Consider the following 21,500-nt stretch of genomic DNA (forward strand, 5'->3'; position numbering starts at 1 on the left):
ATAATTAACTTTGTTTTCTTTTTTTCTTTTCTTTTCCACATACATGCAGTGTCTCTATTCTGAATCTGCTTTTCCCATGCCTTCATCTACTCTCACAAGGGAAAGAAATGTTTTTCATGTCAAAGTGGTGGCCTTGAAGAAAAAGCAATATGTTACCTATTTTAATATGGAACAGAGAGAGTCTAAAAATTAAATTCTACACTTGCTTCTTTCTGCAATTCTCTCTTTCATTTTGTTTGCAAACAAACTTACACTGTACTGTACTTGAGAGGGAATAACACAGGTTTTACAGAAGTGGAAAGAAGTGTGCAGATCCTCAGTTTTCTAGTCAGCTCAAGGTGGGATGATTCAACCTGGCTCAGCTGAAGTGTCCTGTGATCTCCCAGGCAATGCTTGCAAGAATTCTACTAAGCCTTAATGAAATCTGTCTTTTAAATTGTGCCTACAGTCAGATGAAGTCAGTTCTTACGGCTTTGTAGAATGAGATACAGGCAGAAATAGGCTTCTCTCTAGCCCTGCACTTCTCTGGGGTATTAGAGAACCTCTGGGCTTAAGATAGCCATTTGTAGGAGGAACCACTCAGTTGTTCAAACAGCTGTTTCCTATATCCTCTGGAAAAAAATAAAATTGATAGCTAACCTGTGCATATCTAGTTCAGCCTGGTGTAGTGGGTCGAAAACAGCTGGACAACTTGCTTGAGTTTGTGTTATTTGGTGTGGGGTGGGTGGCATTAGTTTGTTTTCAAACTTGCAGTGCAACATATCATAGCACTTCCAAAAACTGCTTTTTCAGAATATTCAGGGATCCTCTGTCACTATATTAACTCTTTGAGGAACACTATTATTTAAATTGTTCTGCCTATCTGGCCAAGATAAAAGCAACAATTGGAAACTCATTTATATTTAATACTAGCTGAAATGCTTTTCTTTGTGGTTTTGATGCATTTGAAACTTCCATTTACTCTTGCAATGAACAGTGCTGTCTGTTACAGACTGCAGGAGTGCAGATGTTAAAAGCATGCTATGATGATTCTGCAGCCAGTCCCTTCCATTCAGGAGGTACTAGAAGAAAGGTTTTCTCTGGGATTTTACTCCCTTGTGCCCAGTTGTTTTGATGTCCTTAGAAGCTTTTTTTGTCATGCTCTTTGAGCTAATCAAACATGCTGGGTTTGCTTTGTAGAAGGTCTTTACCTGCTTAAAGTCCATCTGTTTTGTTGTCTCAAACTGTAGAGGTTAGAGCATCCAGCAGAAGAGGGAATGGATGACAACAGTGATGCCATAAACTGACCCACTGCCTCTTTGCTGATTGATCATGCCAGAGGGGAACTCATGAAATGTGTAATTAAATAGTTAATGTATTGCTTTGAAACCTAATTGCTTTAACTATGAATCTCCCTTTTCTCTTTTAGCAGTCCCTTCTATCACTACGTAAACGCTTTTTGTCCTTCTGCAGCAAATGAAGGCACTTTAATTTCTTAAACTTTTTCAGGTATGGGGGAAGAATCCTTTGTGATAAAAATATTGCTCTGCTCTGTCATGACTATTCTTAGTACAGAAACACAAAGAGGGCAGATTATTTTTAGCTGATGATTTTTGTTCTGGTGTACCCCTGATTTTAAGTGGAAGTCAAACCAAACTAGAATGACACTCAGGCAAGTCATAGGCAAGGTTGTAGCCTTAGTATCTTGCTCTTCGATCTCTGCCACCTACCAAAACTGATTGGCTGTCGTTCTTTGTGTCATGAACCCTTTCTGTCAGTGAATGATGATTTTGTCAGTTTGGATAGCTCCACTCCTCAAAGCAGCAATCCCATTTCATTCCTAGACTCATTGCTTGGCCTGTGTTTTTCTTTCAAACTCTCTCTGTGGCTCTGGTCTACTCTATCTCACTCTCCCTTCAGCTAGTTTTGAACTGGTAATTCTGCTTTCTCCCTACAGCTTCTCATTGATATTCATATTCTATTAAAAGTGAGCCTCTTTATTTACCATGTTTGAAAATACAGGCTTTCATAGCAACAACACCAGTGTCTTTCCAAATGCTGCTCATGTATTTTATAATGTTGCTCACTTTTTTGAAAAGGCAAGGAAAAAAATCACTGGAATTGATATGACTTCTCCCTTTATTTTTATTCAAGGAATCCTGTACTTTTAGTTTGTTCTGTTCCTTAAAATGTGTTTTGAGTAACTAGTTTGATTGTGAAATTTCTTGGTAAAAGGTTTGAGATGGTTGCATATCATTTGTGTAGTCATGTATAGTTCGATCACATTTCAGGAAAATGTCTCTAGTTACTTGCTCCTCACATGGACATGATTTTAATACTGAAAGATACAGTCTATGGAGTACAGCCATGATTTTTCTTTAAAGATCAGATAATAGTTACAACCTGTAGTGCATTTTTGATACACTACAAATATTTTATGCTTGTGAAATAGAAGTGCTTGTTATATATGTGATATGAAAACATTGATGCTGTGCAAGAAGGCAATAAAATAAACCCGTTTTTAATAATTCTGCTGCTGTAACACTTGGAAGTGATAGGCAAGTAAGTTTTGTGTGTGATGTTTTGTAGATCATATTCTAATATATTGAAGGACAGCCAAAATTCTGCTGACCCTAAACTAGTTGACAAAGCAAGAAGGAGAATAAGTTAAAATACATAAATTATACTAGAAGTCTAAGTACATTTTTCTATAAATGTTCTTCTCTTATGAATTCTCTGTGTTTAGCAGTACTTCCTTAGCCCAGCTTAGTTTATGTGTTGTATCAAGGGCATTCATAAGACTTGGTAAATGGTAATGTATTAAACTTCTTTGTTAGCTAGGGAAACTTTTTTTTTTAAGGAAATAATATAATAATGTAGCAAAGGTAGTAAAATTTTGTGTTTTATTTGGTGAAAGATGCTTCTTTCTGTCATGTCTGTTTCAGATGGCTCATTATTTCTGATAGTCTATTAAGTTTGTATGTGGTACATGGCTTTGCATATGCAAGGTAGTAAATAGAATTTCATTTGTAAATTATGACAAAGAAACAACTTCAGAAGATACAGGTAGGTAAAAAACTATTTAAATGAATTTGTAATATGCATACACAAGGAAATTAGAGACCAGATTTTTAATATATGATGTTTTATTATATGTTTTAAGATGTTTTAATGTGTTTTAAATTCCTGTGGAATTTCTAAAATTACATTTCTAAATTTATTATGTACCTAGTGTACAATGATGGTAAGCAGTTGCAGTATATTGATCCTAGGTGGTATAATGTGGCATCTTTCCTCATGATTTAGATGCCCCATTTGTGTATAGAGATATGGGTTTTAAAAGCATAGTGTAATATGCAAATATTATTATTAATACCATAATATATTATGTATAATATGTCTGATATGCTGTATGCAAAATTGTCCCCGCACAGAGAATTTACTGCTTGTAGAGATGAAAGACAGAAGATGAAATAGGAAAAGAAACATATGTTGTTAGCTGCTGCAAACAGAAGACTGTTCATGATTCATAGGCTAGGATCCTGTAGGTGATACCATTTTACGTTTTGAAAATTGGAAAAGAACAACATAGGTACTCCATATATACTTCTGTGTCACTTTCTGTGTTAAGGTACTCATTATTATATTTAAACAGGTAAGATTTTGTTGCTTTAAGACAATCTTCATGGTGCAGTGTTTTCTCAGTACAAAAGTCAATGTCTTCCAAAGCATGCTGCTATTAATAAACCCTAACACAAGATTACTTCTCATGATAAGAGCAGCAGCTGGCAAGAATGTTTGCAATTTTAACATATTTACTGCATTGCTACATTCCATCTTGCATTTCTCCTGTGGTATGCTTGTTAGTGAAATTTCAGACCGAATTCTTACCATGAATTTCTTCATGGCCCCACAGTCTTCCCTTCTTTTGCCTTCCCTTCTACATACCAAGCTGTCGAACAATTCCTCTGCTGTCTAGTGCCTATTCTGTCCCCATAGTTTTTTAGAACATCTCTCTTTTCTTTTCTGTCTCTTTACACCCACAGTGTTCCTGTCTTTTACCTCTCTGCCTATCTTGCAAACAGTTCTGGGAAGTCCTTTCTGGCGACACACCACCTTTAAAAAAACAAAAAATAATCTGTAGATGGCTGTATTTCCTAACAGAACCAGATAAGCCATCATGCTAATAAAAAAAAAATTACAACTCCTACAGCATCTATCACTTGATTTTCAAAATACATGTGCTTAGCTTTAAGTATAATAAGTTCAGAATTAAAATAGTACATGCCAATCAATTTCCATTGCCTTCACTTGCATTATTGTTTCCAGGCAGTTGATAAGCTCTCATAGTTGGTACTAATTCTCTTCTCTTGAATTCAGCATTTTAGCATTCAGAATAGATGCTTGTGCACCTTTCTCCTTTGGGAGGAATGTTTTTGTTTTAAACAATAATGAGCTTCTGTTCATTACAGAATGCATGCTTGCCACTTATTTGCAATTTCCGTTCACAGTGATGCATGAAATAGATAACAGACAAAAAAATCTAATATTGCAAATTACAGAAATGAGACTACATCATCCCTTTAACCTATGGTAGGATCTTTGGTGTCCACTGGTTTTGGTTGAGATTAATCTAATGATATAAAATTGTTTCTCATAGAAATGGTTAGTTTTCTCATCATGTTTGAAATGTCATTCTGTGTTGAGGACACTTTGCACTGTAAAAATTTGACACTAATTGCAATTAATATCCAGATTTATTAAGGGCACACACATAGGAGTGCTTCTTCACTTTAGAAAGAAAATTAGTTAGAATAGTAGCAGCTAATTTGGTTGGTGCCTAATTAGTATGAATATTACATGGATTAAAATTGCAAATGTAGATTCATTTTGGGGGTTGGTTTATTGATATTTTTCAAGACACACCATGCCCCTCCTATATGGGTTAGAGAATGTAATGATTTTGTTAGGATTATTCAATTTAATTGTCAGATTAATTTGCTGTATGTAAATTTCCTTTAGCTTCCTTTCCACTTCCCTTTTCTTGTTGCATAAAGAGCTGGTCATCATGGGAGAAAACTTCAATGAGTTGTAGCCATTCCCTCCCAGAAGAGGAGGCAGCTTAAGCTGCTTGGTTCTAAGCTGAGTGATTGTGGGTGTCTATGAAATCTGTTCGTACAGCTCAAGTAGCCATCCAAAAGACCTGTGCTGCTTTACTGAGAGGAATTTCTTTGGAGCATCTGGTTAACAGGGATCACTTTCTGGCACCACCTCCATTAATTACATCTGCTCAACCTGTCTTCCTTGGTTTGCCTTGTGCATTCCCATGAAGGGTTGTATCCAGATGCAGCTGTCTTGCAGGCGCAGCACTAAGCCCTGCGCCAGTCTTGAGATTTCTGGGAAGTCGTCCAAACTTCTAAGTGGGTGAAGAGGAAATAGTTTCCTCTTCTGAAGTACTAGCCCATTTTAATTTGAGCACACAAAGGAATGTTTTAAATATCTGTGAATACTGGATATTTGTCTGTTTATGACCACGTTTAGCAGGTCCAGTCTTACTTTTCTTGGTTTAGGAAGAGGTCATATCAGAAGTGACCTGTTCTTTCTGCTGTGTGGAGAAAGTAAATGCTTCAAGCCATCCAAGATACCCTCAGGAAATGAATTAATTCCTGAAAACATGGCGATGAGGAGAGGTAGGTCTGCAAACCTTCATGCCCCCTGCCCCAGTTTTGCTCTTTCTGTCTTCCAGATACAAAGGCAAACCTGCAGTAAAAATTCTCAGTAGTCATTGAAGTGTAAAAATATTAAAACCCGTAATTTGTATCTCTGGAGTGTCTTACTGACTTGTGGGACCTAATTCATAAAAACAAGTAGTGTTGGCAGCCCCTAGCAGTGGACACACAGGGCATATGAATTATAATTTGTGAAAATTTTCAGCTTACTCTTTGGGCTTCAGTAGACAATTAATGCCCTGCCCCCCTAGGTTATACATAGTTACCCAGTCATAATAGGTGCTGCAAGTCTAATAAAACTGATCTTTCAAGAGACATATGTGTTTCTTTTCTCTCAGCATATTCTGTCTTTTGTGTGTGTATGTTGATAGAAAAATTGAAACATGTTATTAAGTAATTGGCCCTAAGGCCTTGTGTTTTCTCAGTGATTCTAAGATTTGTAATTCAAATTTGCACTACTTAAGCATGAACAATGTTAGTGAGCAATAAACCTTTTAATTGAACTGTTGTCTCTCTGAAGTAAATAATCTTTGTGTTGTGAACACAAAAATGTCCTTTTTTTTTAAACCTAGTGTAGCAATGGTGCATAATGTACAGAATTTGTATATTAATGTATTTGGAAGAAGTAAATAGAATCCTTTTTTCAAAGGTATTTATACTGACACAAACCTCAGTGGGGTGAAATGTATGACAATTATTGAAAACTAAAGAAGTACATTATGTAGTAGTTTTGAATGCAGTTTAAACTATTTTCCACTTCACTTTTAATTTCAGATTGCCTGTATCTTTGAGTTTCTCTCCTTTTTTTGCTTTTCCTTCAAAACCATGAAGTCAAGACACCTATTTGTGTTTTTATGCAAGCAGTTCCTTGCTGTGAGGCAACATGACACGCATGTGCTTTTTTTGTCCATCTTTTGGTCTCTCTTTACTAGGAGTTTTAATTTCTGCACAGGGTTTTGAGAAATAGTTCACGTTTTGATGGTATGTGAACATATAGGGAATGAATTTGGAGTCTTGAGACTAAACTGTTGAAGACTTAAATAATTGCCTTTTTTTTTCTTTTTAAGCTTACTAGGAGAGTATTCCTGTAGAGAGGACATAAAACATATGTTGTCTTTGAAGGATCAGTGTGCCAGGTATTGGATAATGGCATTCCAAAGTGTATAATGACATGGATTGTCACAGCCCAAGGTGTCTCTTTATGCTTGAGATCACCTCAGGAGGACATGAAGGTGGTCTAGAATTCAGGTTTTTCCCGACGCCTGCAGATGAGAGACTGCAGGAGGCTGTTCTCAGAGGTTTCAAGGTTGTTTATTGTTTCTTATCTCAGGAATTCTTTTTCCAGCTAACAGCGATCTGTCCAGCCAGACATCCAGGGCAAAATCTGCCTGGCAGAGACAGGACTTACCTTTTATACTCTAAATTACGTACTAGATATTTACAATTAATTTCCAATACACCACAATCTTATTACAATGTCTACTTTTGTCCCCATCCAATCGAAGGATGCCAAGGTGGCACTCCAACATGGATGGAGTGAAGAAGAAGGAGGAAGAAGCATACCATTCCCCAAATCTTCCATGTTAACCATGAGCCCCTTAATATAACCATTCTGGAAATCTGCTTATTCTACATTCTAACAGTCTAATTTACACTCTATTTATTTTTGCAGCTTGCATTTCTTCCCTCAATGTTGGTAGATTGTTTCAAGGAGTTAAATCCAGCCCCTGAGACATTTGGATCTCATTTGAGGGTCTTTGGGGACCCTGTCAGGGGGGGTCTTGAGGCTCCCAGGGAAGCCAGAGGAATACTCTGCACTCCCACAATGGATCACAAAGACATTGCCCTATTCAAAACCTAATATATGCAACCATCTTTGTATTTCTAAAAGAATGTCAGTTGCTACTAAGAAATATGTTAAAAACCTTTCTGAACTTCTGAATTGCTTTGACAGTGCTTGTGAACTTCAAGGTCTATTTTTAAAATGCAGAATACAAGATACACTTTTCAGTCTGTAGCACACAATATTATAGTTGGTAGGCAATTTTTTCCTTCTTCCATTCAGAACTGGGGAGTCATAGCATGCTGTTATCTAATACTACTTAATAATAGTCCTCAGAATACATACACAGATACAAATGCTCTTTTTTCAGGGAGAGTTTCAAGATTTCCTTCTAGCTTCTTGCCGGTAAGTAGCATCAGTGCCGCTTCATAAGATGCTGTCCTAGATTAGATGTATCTGTCACAGACATGTCAAAAACTGTATCAAGCACAAAGGTTTTATCTGGCCTCCTTTAGGTGTGCCTTCATTAATGATTTTCACAAATAGACAAATTGGTTGGTAAATTTGCTACTATTATATAGCAGAAAAAAACCCTAAAGTTGTTTTTTAATTTTTTTTCTTTCCATTTATATTGTTTGATATTCTGACTTGAGAATAACCAGGTAATTTTTTTTGTATAAACAAGATCTCATTTTTAATAGGAAAAATATTAAATTGAAAAAAACCTGAATGTTGTCTTATAATGTGTTATAAATAAGGAAGTTTGATTTTTCTTCTTCAGTCCTTTGCCTCTCGTGTCCTGAAAATAATGAAATAAAAAATTCTCCTAGCTTATCGTCTGTGTGTATTTTCTGTTCTGTATACACAAGAGGGGAGACAAGAACCAAGATACAGTTGTAAGCAGTAGCTTCATAAACAAATCTGGAAACTAAGGCAATCTTGCCTCATGTCCTTCTTTTCCCTGTTTGTTTTACCTTATGGCTGCTGTCGTAGTCTCCAAATTTGGAAACAGCTGCTGATGAGAAACCCTTTCTTTCCCTGTTTGACTTGGAAAACAGGAGTGGAGTTTTTCTTTTAAACTGAAATGGAAAAAAATACTTGTGTTTAATGCTGGCCACATGTCTGGTTGCAGCAAGTTGGAAAGTGGAGGTCTCTGAGGTAATACAGACTGTTTCAAGAACTGGACATGTGGGATGTTCAGACTCATCCCTGGTCCAGAATGCCTCTATCATCAAGACAAAAGCAAATGAAAGACTGCCACTTTATTTAAAGTAAAATGTGTTTTCTTTCCTCATTTATGAATGAGAATGTTTGTGCTTTAATTTACAACCATGTTTATTTTCATAAAAATACAAAAATCTCTAAATCCGACTCTTATCTGAAAGTAAAATTGAAAGTGGTCCAGGAGCATTTGATAAGATTACCCTAAATAAATAGAGAGATTTTTCTTCAACAGATGAGCTGCACTTCTGTGGTGTTAATGCAGTAATTTAGTTTTTTTACAGTGGTTGCTTCAAGGAAAGGGCATTTTCTGGTTCTCTGGTAGATGCTTCAAATTTCAGAGGCTGTTAGCAATATTGTAGTTACCACAGGATGGAGGAAGCCATGCAGTGCCACTCTGGTCCCAAGCTTGTGTCACAAATACAGCAATGCTTGGTTGGCTACAAATGACATGAGATATACAGAAAGTGAGACTGACAAAAGGTGGAACAGAAAAAATGAGCTGCTATAGTACCAAGCAGCCAGAGCTGTACTGCTAAGAATGTCTGTTTCTGTATATGCATGTCAACAAAACAAAATATCTTCGTAGTGGTAGAAGATACTGAAATATTTCTTAGTACTCCCATGGTAATAGTCCCACTCGACAATAACTTTACATCAGTTTTAAAAGTGACACTGTGCATTATACAGTGAAGTCTCTCAAACAGGAATGTATTATAGAGAAAGAATATATCATGATTTGAGAATACCTTCATTTCTTATAAAGAAGACCTGACACCAAATGTTGGACAGGCAAGTTATGCCATAGTGCCTTTATAAAGTCTTGTTTTATGCCTTTCTTGTAGAGTCAAAGCTGGATTATTTGCATTATAGGGATCTGACCTCTAGTTGCAATTAGTTGGATAGAAATACAACCCAATACTGAAATTGTTTGTCACAGCCTCTTTCATAGACAAGAAACACGGAAGAGGTCATGGTGGCTCCCTTGAGATCCAGCTTAAATTCACAGCTCAGAATGTGTTTTTAGAGAAAGATACTCTGGTGAGAGACACTTGTGTAAAAAAAATCGTAGCCAGAGGAGAAAATAAAATACATAAAATACATAATGGCCCAGATACTGTCACTAACTGTAACTACTTTTCGAGATTTATTATTAAACAACTTCAAACTTGTCCTTTAAGTCCCTGTGTTTCTACTTGCACGTAGTCAAAAGAGAAAGCTTGAATTTTCTTTTCCCATTGTTTCTAGAGAATTATTTGAATATTATCTTTATGGCTGTGGGAAAACACTGTGGGTTTTCTGCTATCCCTAGCATGCCATTGTTTATTATCTTTTTAAAAATATTATTATTATTATTATAAGCTACTTCTCGTAGCACTTTGTTAGCAAGGGGAGGCCTTGGTTAAGAAGCTGTGTAAGAAGTCCTTGTAAAGCTGCATTCTTAAATTCATGGTGTATGTGTAAACTCACTAAGACACAGCAAGAATAATGTAGTAAAATTTGATGGGGGATGCTGTAAGTTTAATAAAACAGCAAATCATCTTTAAACATCCTTTTTACCATTTTTTGAAGCATACAAATTGCACTGAGGTTTGAAGTTTCTCTGCATAATTTTCCAAAACACATAATTCAGAGAAATGCTTTGCACCCTTTTTGATAACTACTGATAGGCCAACCTAACTTTTCTCTTCCTCCTTGAAAAGATTATGCTTGTATGTAGATGACTTAAATAGCCTGGTTGATATAGGTTTAGTCCGGGAGAAAATTAAATTATGATCTGACTCTGTTAAGGTAGGTGGGTTTTTTAGCTTCACCCAGAGAAACATTTGTGATATTCTTGTGAACCATAGCATGTCTAAAATGTTAATGTAATAAAGAGCACCTAGAGGAAAGAACTGTGATATATAATTTATTTAGAGTTGCCATACCAATGTAATGGACAGAATGCATTTAGGATATTTTTTAATCAAAAGAGTTTTGTAAGACACTTTTTTCTACTTAAGACTATGCTGATTGTATGTGCTATATGAACATTTCTAGCACACAAGTAATTTGAGCATGTATTTTTCAAATTGCCAATTTTACCACTATGCTTCTTTAAAAAATGTATTTGACCTCTGAAATGTAATGGTTTGTTTTGTGGTCTCTTTGTGTATCCTCTTTCTTTAATAGTGAAAAGTATAATTTTGGATCACAACAGTGTTGAGTAAGGTCCTTGTTATCTTATATTTCATTTATGCTAATTTATCATACTCCAGGAAGGGGTAGGAAGAATGACAAATTCTTGTCTTGGCTTGAGAGAGGCTTCAGAATGCATGTGCTAATGATACTCTGAGAGATTTGCCTCATGGAGTATATGGGACACCTTTTTTTATTAAATTAGAAGTTCCTGACTGACATTCTAGTTAATGTTAGCAAAAATAACATCCATCAGAACAATACATTTAGCAATAAATTACAAGCAAAATGGCAATTGAATTTTAAATTAGAAGAAACAGGATACTTAGGGGGGAAACTGTATTATTTTAAAAGTTGAGGGAGTCTATAAGATGTATGAAGTAGCTTAGCTCATAAATAATTTCTCTTGCCATTAAGAGTTGATTCCAATTGAAACTTTATTGTTCCATTCTTAGATAAAACTGTGTCATAGCTAAGTATATCCATTTTAGTGTTTTTTTTTTTTCTTTCCAGAGAAATGTTATCTGAATTGGCTTTGTTCATCAATTCTCATCCACTGTGTAAGGTGAAAAATTTATACCTTTTTAAAATGGGAAGATCTAAGTATGCATATCAAGGGAAAAACAGGTGATTTTCCCACTAAAGTAAGAGTTTGAATTTATTCTGCTTTTCCTCCACTCTATGTGTGTTTTACTGGGGGAGCAAGGGGCTATCCTATATAAATATTTAGGAAATCTGTAGTTTAACATAATTGTTATGTTAATATTCAGTGATATTTTTTTTTTTTTTTCCCTTACATCATGCAGCTTGTAGTGTTGTTTCTGTAGTGGACGTGAAGGGGCAGTATAGTGCTGTCGATAAATCTTCCTCTATGTTTATCTTTTCAATCTTTTGTGGAATACCATAGTTAAAATGTGATTGCTTTATTGGTTGTACATATGTGCATTACTTGTAAGAAAGTATGATAATTCTTTTAAGTTAAAGAAATATTCTAGAAATATCAGTAGCGTTTAGAACATTGTTGTTTGAAATTAGTCACTGTTTTCTTCTTGACACTGTTTATACTCATGAATATAGATATTATTCAGTATTTTTTTAAAGACTGTTTAAAGGCTTCCACATGGTAAAAGCACATGAAGATTATGGACAAGTGCTAGCAAAGCTCAGCTGGACTTAAAATATAAAATGTATCAACAAAGCAACTTTGGTGAAATTTTTGCTTGGTTGGTTTTTTTTGACTTTGAGTATTAAATTACATTTGAAGTACTTATTCATTGTGACTGGCACATTCTATATGAATTTATCGACATCCTGCAGAACTGAAATATTGAGGATGCCTGATATGTTTTTAGCCAGTAGAATAAGCTGGTATCCAAAGGAGGCATTCTGTCAATGTCTCTTGATACCACCATTGCAAAGGGAAGGGTCCTAATATTGGCATGTATTCTCTGAAATAAAGAGTATAGGTATAATCCTTAGGTATAAGGAAGAAAACATTAAAAGAAGAAATTTTTCACCTTGATGGTGGTGGGACACTGAAGCAGGTTTTCCAAAGAAGTTTTGAGAAGTGTTCCGCGCCACTCTGGATAGGGCTTTGGGCAACCTGATCTAGTGGGCCACACCCTGTCTGTGGCAAGGGTATTTGAACTAGATGATTTTTGAAGTCCTTTCCACCTCAAAGCATTCCATGATTCTGTGATTATTTCTCATGCCACTGTTTTCTCAACAGAGCCAACATTCACTCTTACAATTTTTGGTTGTTGTAGCTGGTGTTTTGTCCAAATGCCAGAATAATGAAGATTTTGAGGTTAAACTTTAAGTGTAGCTCTGCCAGTTTCAGTGACAACCTTTTTCTTGCATACTTTTGAATATTTTATGTAAGGTTGTTGGTCTTTTTCATAGGCAACTTCAAGTTTGTTTCTTTGAATGTTTAATTTTGTTTCTAAATCATAAAATACAGAGTTTCTGAAAATTTTAAGTGAAACATGAAAAAAAAAATCTTTCACCATTCCTGTTTAAATCTTCTAGAATAAGTGGGGCTTTCCTTGTTCATTGTTGCTGCTTTAGTATCGCAGGGCCATAATCTGAAAAGCTAAATAATGATACTGAGCAGCTGAGGCTCCTTTGAAGATACCAAGGCATACCTGGGTTAGTAACATAGCAAATAGCCCTTCTGTAGTATTATATTCTTTCCTCCTGGAGTGCTGATGAGCTGAAGAAATACATGTTTCTGAAAAGAACAAAAGTAATTCTGGCACTTAAGTTTTCCGTTGGTTCAAGTATTGTACCTTCTCTCATAATAAACCACTTTAATTTGCTTAGTGTTTTTAAGTTAGCAGCTTTCATCTTGGTGCACATTAAACAATCCAGAGAGCAGAATTAAAATAAGAACTGAGTGATATATGTGCTAAGTTTTAAGTTCAGAAAATTATGGGAATCACTAATAATTAAAATTACTAATAATAAGTATATAAACTGAATATTAACACTTTTTTAGCCAGTAAGTAATTTATGGTTAGTTAATCATTACTAACATTTTATGCATTTCTGTATGTTGAATATGTCTGTTACTTGTTTTTTATTTCGATAAAGTTGTTCTGAGTTCTTTAAGGTGCTTAAAAGATGAAAAGTATTTTTAATGTGTGCTAGAATTCTCCAGGAAGGATAACAGGACAAGTTCTTTAACCTAAATTCAATACATGTGACTTACATTAAAATTTTAAATTAGGTAGAGACTTCTCATGAATGTCAATACTGGTTTTTTTCTTCTATTTATTACAGGGTTATGATAGACATAAGCAGTAAAAATATAATCTGTGAATACCATTGTATAGCTAAATGACAAGCTCTTTCATGCCCTGAGAAAATTGCTTTCTCTTTTTGTTTTTGTTTATCCTGTGGTACCAATGAAAAGAAGCCAGTAACATAGATGATTTATTCTGTTTAACTCTCTAAGTGCAATGTGTAAGGATTAAAAGATTATTTGCTTTCTTATAAGCTTCATTGTGATGACCTTAAAAGTAAGTATACTTTTTTTGCCCAGATAGAAGGTTTCATTCTTCATGACTTTTACAAACAATATTGTATTTTTATTGCAGTACGTCTTAGAAGATGAATCTTTGAAAAATGTCTTACTTGTGACTAAAGACAAATGTTAGGATGCTGAGGGATTGTAACAGTAAGACTTTTAAATTAGGAATTTAAAACCACCTAACTAATTGCTTGGGCAGTGTCAATACGCCATCTTTTCCCATGTTTTTCTTTGAAAGTGTTAGGCTCCAATTCTTCAAAAGCAGCAGTAACACGCTAGATGCTGCTCGGAAATTGTGAGCAAGAAAAAAAGTCCTGTATTTTCACATCAGCTTTATGTAACAAAACTGCTTACATCTTTCACATCTGCCAGTAGACAGATGTGTGTAATTTCAAGTGCAAAAGTGCATATGCCATTTTAAGACTTTATGCAAACAGTGTATATCAAATTAGCTACTTGTATAAACAAATACTCATCTCCATGCCTTGTATGCACATCAGCTGAATGTAGTTACACACAAATTTTCTTAAAAGCAAGTGTCTTTTTTGTTCACTGCTTAAAAAGCTTGTCAGTGTCTGGAGGGTAACATGAATGTTGTCAGCATTTTTAAAAAGTCTTTAAAAATAGATAGACTGAGAGGCTATTTTGCAAAAAGTTAATAGATAGTAACTAAAGTTAATAGATGGATGCTTCTTGTTGGTCACACATGCTGAAAGTACTAGAGACTGAAGTAAGAGACCATGTTCTAGTTCTTAAGGATTTCCCCCACCCCCAGTCAATGAAGAGATTTGTTAATGAATGGAAGACTTTCATTAACAAGTTGCCTCCTTTAAAAAGTAACTGAACTTGCAAATTATCAGAATAGCATTTGGCATATCATTATTACAGGACGGGTAATCCTTAGAAAATTTGAAGAATTGGTTCATGCAGTTTCAACAAAAGTACTGTAGAATTTGGGCTTTTTGGTAGCCTGTGCCCCTTTGGTATCTTTTCATTTTCTTGCTATATGTGTAGACCATTTAAATTTTTTTCCAAACCTCCCCCCACCCTTGTTCAATAGCTAATCTGCTAAATTCATGCTACAACTGCCTCGTTGAGTGGATGCGTTGTTCTGCCTGCTTCGTACCAGCTTTGTTTCTGTGAAGTATTTTTCAGCTGTTTGTGCTCATTACCATACAGCTGGTATTTAGAGAGAGGGAAGCAGGCAGAAGCTTTACTGTCTGCAAGTATAAGAAGCTCTTTTGCAAATGGGGTACTGGCAGATGGGGCCTATGTTTAAACGGGTTTTGCAAATAACAGACAGCATTAAAAATCATTCGGAGAAAGTCTAAGGTCAGCCCCATGAATTCAGAACTTGAGAGGTATTCAGCTTTTGAAGACCTTTATAGAATATTAATTAACCCAGGTCCATGAAACTGACAGATGGATTGTTTGCAAAAATGTTAAATGCTATCCTTCTGCCCCCACTTTACAGTTCATTTCCTTCAGCATCTCCTGTTTCGGTTTGTGGGGTTTTTTTAAAAAACAGGATCGTTTATACTGTGTTCATGATCATGGCTGTTGCCAAAACAAATGAATGAACAAACAGTAAAATCCCAGATTCATGAAAGGAAAAATAATTTTCCTTTTGATGTTGTGACTGAACTTTGCATTATGTACAATTATATAAACCTTTGCCAGAAGCCAACTCTTAACATACGCATGAAAATTGATTCTCTTGCTAGCAGAATAGGTAGCACTGCACTGGCTGAGATGATCTGAAGAGTTAATTGAACAAAGTTTGTGTCTAGAGCCAGTACATCTTCTACTGGCTCTATTGCTGTAGCTGAGACAGGAGAACAAGCTTTAGAGCCTGGGACTGCTCTTCAGGGCCTGCAGTGGAAGCCAGAATTGTAAGACTAAGTGCAAGCTGGGAACAGGTGTTCTGCATTTAAACATGTAAATTAATAATTTACTGTCTGAAATACAAGGTAATTGGTATGTGCTAACACAGCTCTGTGTGGGTCTAGTGCATGGCTCTTGTAACAGGATCATCAAATTCCTGTCTGCCTGCTGGAATTTGGTGCACTTTAGCATTGCTCTGAGCCCCTTGGGACGCCCAGGGGTGACTAAGCAGTTGCCTTGCACAGATAGAGAGCTCTGACAGCTGATGAAGGATGGAAACCCTGGTGTGTTGACTTTTCTCAGAGTACCCACACAGTCTCTGACCCTCTCAGTCCTACTCTTCCAGAAGAAGCTACAGAATGCTTTCCAAAGTGTTGAGCCTTTGGAAATATAAAACCAGTTGTGACTGTAAAACCATAGTCAATAGAGCTGTTGGTTTAATGGGATGCTATAATCTTGGAGTTCTTTTGCCTTGTTTTACCTCTTTCTTTCCCATTAGAGACAAACTCCTCCTTCATTACTAACACTGCTGTTTCTGTTTGGTGGGAACTAGTAAGTCTCAGATGTATACCTATAATGTATACCACACCAAGCATACCTGGAAACTTAGCAGCTCAACATTTTTATCTCCTCCCCTTCCCCCATCCCAGCTGTATTATTTGGGATAGTGAAAGATTCTGCCACTACCCATAAACCTTCCTTTACTGACAATAATGAGATGTGCTGTGTTTGTAGGTACTAGTCCTGCAGCATAGCAAACAACTGTAGTGTGTAAAGCCAGTGCCTGGCAGTGAGAAGATGAGATCTCATTCCAAACCAGTTAAGAGTTGTATGTACAAATTAGGCCACATTTTTATATTCTTGAGAGAAGAAATTGAGATGTTTCTCATCTACTTAACTATTGACCAGAGTTTTATTTCAAGGACTCAAGAGACTCTGAAGAACAGCACTGTTCAGCTGCAAAATTCTATTGCTTCTCTATAATGTGAACTAACACGTGGAAAATGTGATATGAAGAGTTCTGCTTTGAGTGAGTCTCTGATAGCATTCAAAATTATAGTAAGGACATTGAAGACTTAAGCACAGCTTTACATGTGTTTTGAGTTGCAAGTGAAATGCTGTTCACTGCTTAGCTTCCACATCTGAAGCACAGTCACTCTGTCTTTGTCAAGAGCAAAGTGGGGCAATTCACTAACTGCAAGTTGTTCAAGCTCTTTAAATCAAGAATATTTTTTAGAGTTTTTGATGTGTGTTGAAGTACAGCAGAAAATAGTAATGGTGAAAGTAAGGCCCTGTTGTGATAGCTGCTGCAGCAGAGATAGTTCCTTTCCACCCTGTAAATTTATAAATTCTAGCACTTTGCTTTCACATATCAGTCTTCAAATGCAGTTATACAAAAGTACAAGAAGAGGTTATGAACAGCTACCATCTTCTGAATCCAGCTGTGTTTTCTGGAGGCTTTGTTTGCACACCTTTGCCTCCAGCCCACCTTCCTGCTTTCTTCCTCTTTTTCGAGTACTGCCTAGTAGTCTGCCAGAAGTTATTTCTTTTCTTCAGCTTTGCTGGCAAATGGATCCTGTAAATGATCTAACTTTCTTTAGGCAAAGTTAGTTAAGTTTAAAAGGCTATCAAAAGTGATTTAAGCTACCTGGAAAATGTTTTGCATGAAGGAGATGAAAGAGCAGCAGAGCTCTAAGGTCAGTAACCTCTTGTAGAAAGGTCGTAGAATATCCAGGGTTAAATGTCTTTAACTGGCCAAATGAACATGTATCTGTGGTGCATGAAGAGCAGATGTAAGAGCTGCTGTCACTGTAAAGGCCCTCCTGCAACTGCCTGTGCTAGTAACACTACTTTGATTAAAAATCACATGCTGGAGGTTGTAGACAGACTTTTGCTTAGATAAAATCCATGCCACTGGAAACCTTCATCTCCCCCAGGCAGGTTCCTATTGCCCCTTTGTTGGTAATTATGGTTTCACTGAAGCTAGTAGAGCTCCCACACTGGATGTGGAGCAATCAGCCAGAAAAGCTTAGCCAATTTAAATGGGTGATTTGCACTAACCCAGCTAATTTCACATAAAGTGGATTTATTGTATCTTTGCTTCTGCAGTGGGGACAGCAGCATCTTCTAGTGGCGCAGCTAAACATGGGGGAGCCATGGTACAGAAGCTGCATGGTGTCCAGGTGTGACAAATGGGCAGCTCCTTGAGTAAGGACCTCACTTAGTGCTGTGCCCAACTTTGTCGCTTCAGTTTAGGTTTCCTGTGGGGTGGTTTGATGAGTAGAGATGATTAAAAGGCTATGTGAGTATATTTCAGAAGTCCTTGTAGCTAAATTAAAAAGGACAACTGTAAATTAATGAGCAGTTTGTTCTTCCATAGCAGAAAGCACTAGGTACTTTTGAGTCTGTGGATAGGTGGTATCATGGAACTTTATCATCTAAGTCTTGATGTTTTTAAATAACATGTAACTTCAGTGTTAATTTGAATTAAGTTCATGTGTAAAACTAATTCAGTGGGAGTATTTGGATGGTAAATAGTTAGGCTTTTGCTGCAAAAGAAGTCAGAGTCCATAAATAAGTTTCTCATATTAAATGCAAAATTATAAAATTCATGGTACAAGTTAGAATCTTCCAGATCTATGATGTTACATTTGTGGCAGGGAATCTCAAATGACTGGGATTTGTGAAAAGCAAATTACATTTTAAAGTCTGAGAACCACCTCTGAAAACCTTCTGTATGTTTCTTCATTGAATATTTTGAAAAATATGCATTGTAATTTTATAGGTGTATTGTTTGTATTTTTCACATTATTTAAAAAATAATGCATGCAAAGACTAATGTGTTACCTAACACATTTGGTGCTCAGATCAGATGCACCGGTTTAAACGGACTTAGAGATCTCCAGCTGTCTTTGCCTGTTACACTGTCTACATGTGAGGTTTGTGATAAAAGTTTGTGGTAGGATCTAAAGTGCCCATAAAGTAATAGATACAGTAAAAGCCACAAAAAATTTTCCTAATGAGCAGATGGAGAGCAGGCACCACTGTGGATGAAATAGAATTAAGCCCCATCCAAAACATCATCTCACTAAAGATACTTTGTATTGCTTTGTTTTGGAAAAGTTCATGATCAAACCTTCAGTAAACTGGAAACAGTGGAGAAACCAGTGTAATGAGAAAACAACATCTGAAACAACTGAACTGGCAATGAGAACACATCAAAGACAGTTTTCAGAGAAAGAACTTCACAATGTTCGGACACGTTGTGGTACTGTCTTTGTCATGATGGTCCTGGATCTCCTGTACTGGCTGTTTCACTGTGTTTGCAACACATGAACAAAGCCTAATTGTCAGTTACTGACAAGAATGTCCTCTTGAAGTTTTTTTGCTTTTGTGAAAAGATTTTCTGCTTCCCTAGTAAAAGACAGACCTTTAGCTCAGTTTTTCTGTTGGGAATAGTTCTACTTTGTAGGACTTTGCTGACAAGCATTCAGTGTTGAGTTTTGGACAAATCATCCAAACCAGTGAAGTTATCTGGTTAAAAAAACCAAAAATTCAAAAAAGCCCCCACCATCAATTCTGTGCCTCTGAAGCCTGTTTTAAACAGCTATACTTTAAACTCAAGAGCTCAGTGAAGCTTCAAGAGGAAGCATTTTCTATGCTTAATATTGATTAGGAAACCTTCTCCAAAAAATGAGGCAAATTAAAATAATTACGAAATTGTTGTGGTGTTGGCCCTTCATGTATATTGTTGAAACACATGCATAGCAAGGTGTATGCATGGAAGATGGAGGTACCAGCAGGTATGATATAACTGCAACAGCATAAAAGTCCTGAAGGAAGGTGGTTAGTAGCTTTATTTGCCAGCCTTGCAGTAATCCACTTTGCTGACAGATGCCATTCTCTGGTTTTACATTAGTAAAACTCTCTTCAGTTTCACTCATTGAGTCACCAAGTAGCTGTCCATAAATTTGTTTAAATAAAATTATTGGATGTTATCTGTAAATATGTAAAAGTAAAGCTGTGCAGAAGTCACAAGTGCTGTATCTTTATCATGCTTCAGATCTTGATCCCTGGAAGTATGTCCAGGTTACAAAGGATCTTATGTAAAAATTCAGAATGAAATTATACAGCATGTTGCTATAAAGGCTCTTCAGGAAGTCTTTTAGCATAATCCCAGTCCATCTACTTTTCTCTTATTGTGTGCATGACTAGTGGCTGTTAAAGTCACTTCTGTTGCTGCACCCTACATTTGGTTTTGGGAGGGAAGAAAGTCCTGATTCACATTAGTTTTGGACAAGTATGAATGGAAAGATGAAGCAAATGGAGGCATTTTTTCAGCCTCTTGTGGTTTCCAGTAAGTGGGGTGAATATACAGTGTCAAAGAAGTCAGCCTGAAGGCCTACACTGAAAGAGAAAACCACAGGGAATGAGTTGCTCTCTGAGAATAATAGCGATAAAATAATTGAAAATGGCCTTAATTCAAAATAGGAATTGCAAAGAAACAAATACTCTGTCCCGTCTGAAGACAATATGAGAAATATAAAGATGTCCCCCATTTGTGAAACAGCCAGACAAATTGTTATGATGGATGTCAGCTGCAAATAATGGAAAACACTTATTCTACTCCATGTGAGTTTAGGCACTGTGTACCAGGAAGAATGGCTGCAATGTGGAGAGACACTGAAGTCTTGAAACTGTGGCTAATAGATTTATTCTGGTTAGCTGAAAACATTATCCATTATGAGGAATTTATAAGTTATTTCCAAGGCAGAAAAGTTATCACTTTCCTTTTGGTGACAGAAATTTCCTATTGCATAGTGTGCGCTCTAAATCAGATGAAAAATGTACATCAGACACCATGGTTCTCCTTGCAGAAATTTAATTTTGAGGTGACATCTGGTCTGTGGGTACTCATCCTTCCTGGTAATTCAATAGGCTGCTTGTCAACTTTTTTATGTTGAGGGAATGGGTGAGGGGCAGCAATAAAATTGTTAATATTATTATTATTATTATTATCATCATCATTATTATTATGTCATCTCCGACCTTGTCAGGATTTAAGACAGAGCTGTCTCACAAAGCTGGCAATAATCTAGGTGCAATATGTCATTTTTCAGAGCAGGACTAACACACAACTTCTATTCAGGCTAGCGAACTAGCGTCATGATTCTGCCTCACCAATCAGATGTGTTATTTCAAGATTCTTTTCAGTGCCATCAGATTCAAAACGATGATTTACATTTGGACCTGCACTACACTTGGGGGATACAAAAAAATGCTCAATTTAATTGCAGTAAGTTCTATCAGAAGGGATGTAAGAAGTCAAAATTCTTCACTTTGTTTTTCTGAACAAAATTCAGGATGGACACTTTTGGAGCTCTTGATGTTAACTGTGTTTTCATTTTTCCCTGTGATTGCAATGGTAGGACTGCGTTTTCAGTCCTTCCAGCACAGCACCAGTTGATTCTCTGTGGGAATTGTCATATTTCTTACCCATTAATGCAGACCCCTTAATAGCTCCTGTCACTACCGGGCAAACTTTAGAAGTTCAGAGTCTCCCTTATAAGACTTGGTATTATACATCTAATTCAGATATATGTGTCTCACAATCACTATTCCATTGTTTATTGCAAAGAAAATACAAGAATTATCCTTTCCTCTCTGATGCATCAAAGCCCAGCTTATCTAAGAG

The 21,500-nt window shown here is 36.3% G+C and overlaps 1 protein-coding gene across 9 annotated transcripts in view; it reads left to right on the plus strand.

Moving 5' to 3' along the window:
- The window catches only part of FBXW7 (F-box and WD repeat domain containing 7), a 207,986-nt gene that overhangs the window by 117,178 nt on the left and 69,308 nt on the right, over positions 1–21,500 (plus strand). The window contains exon 3 of one of the 9 annotated variants that reach the window (XM_079305421.1): positions 5,550–6,879. The exons of 7 other annotated variants lie outside the window; for them this stretch is intronic. In XM_079305421.1, coding sequence (XP_079161547.1) covers positions 5,550–5,642 — 93 coding nt within the window. In that variant the 3' untranslated portion in view covers positions 5,643–6,879. One more of the 9 variants, XM_079305423.1, reaches the window with a different exon arrangement.

This window comes from Erithacus rubecula, assembly GCF_903797595.1.
Source record: "Erithacus rubecula genome assembly, chromosome: 5".
NCBI classification, from domain to species: Eukaryota; Metazoa; Chordata; class Aves; order Passeriformes; family Muscicapidae; genus Erithacus; species Erithacus rubecula.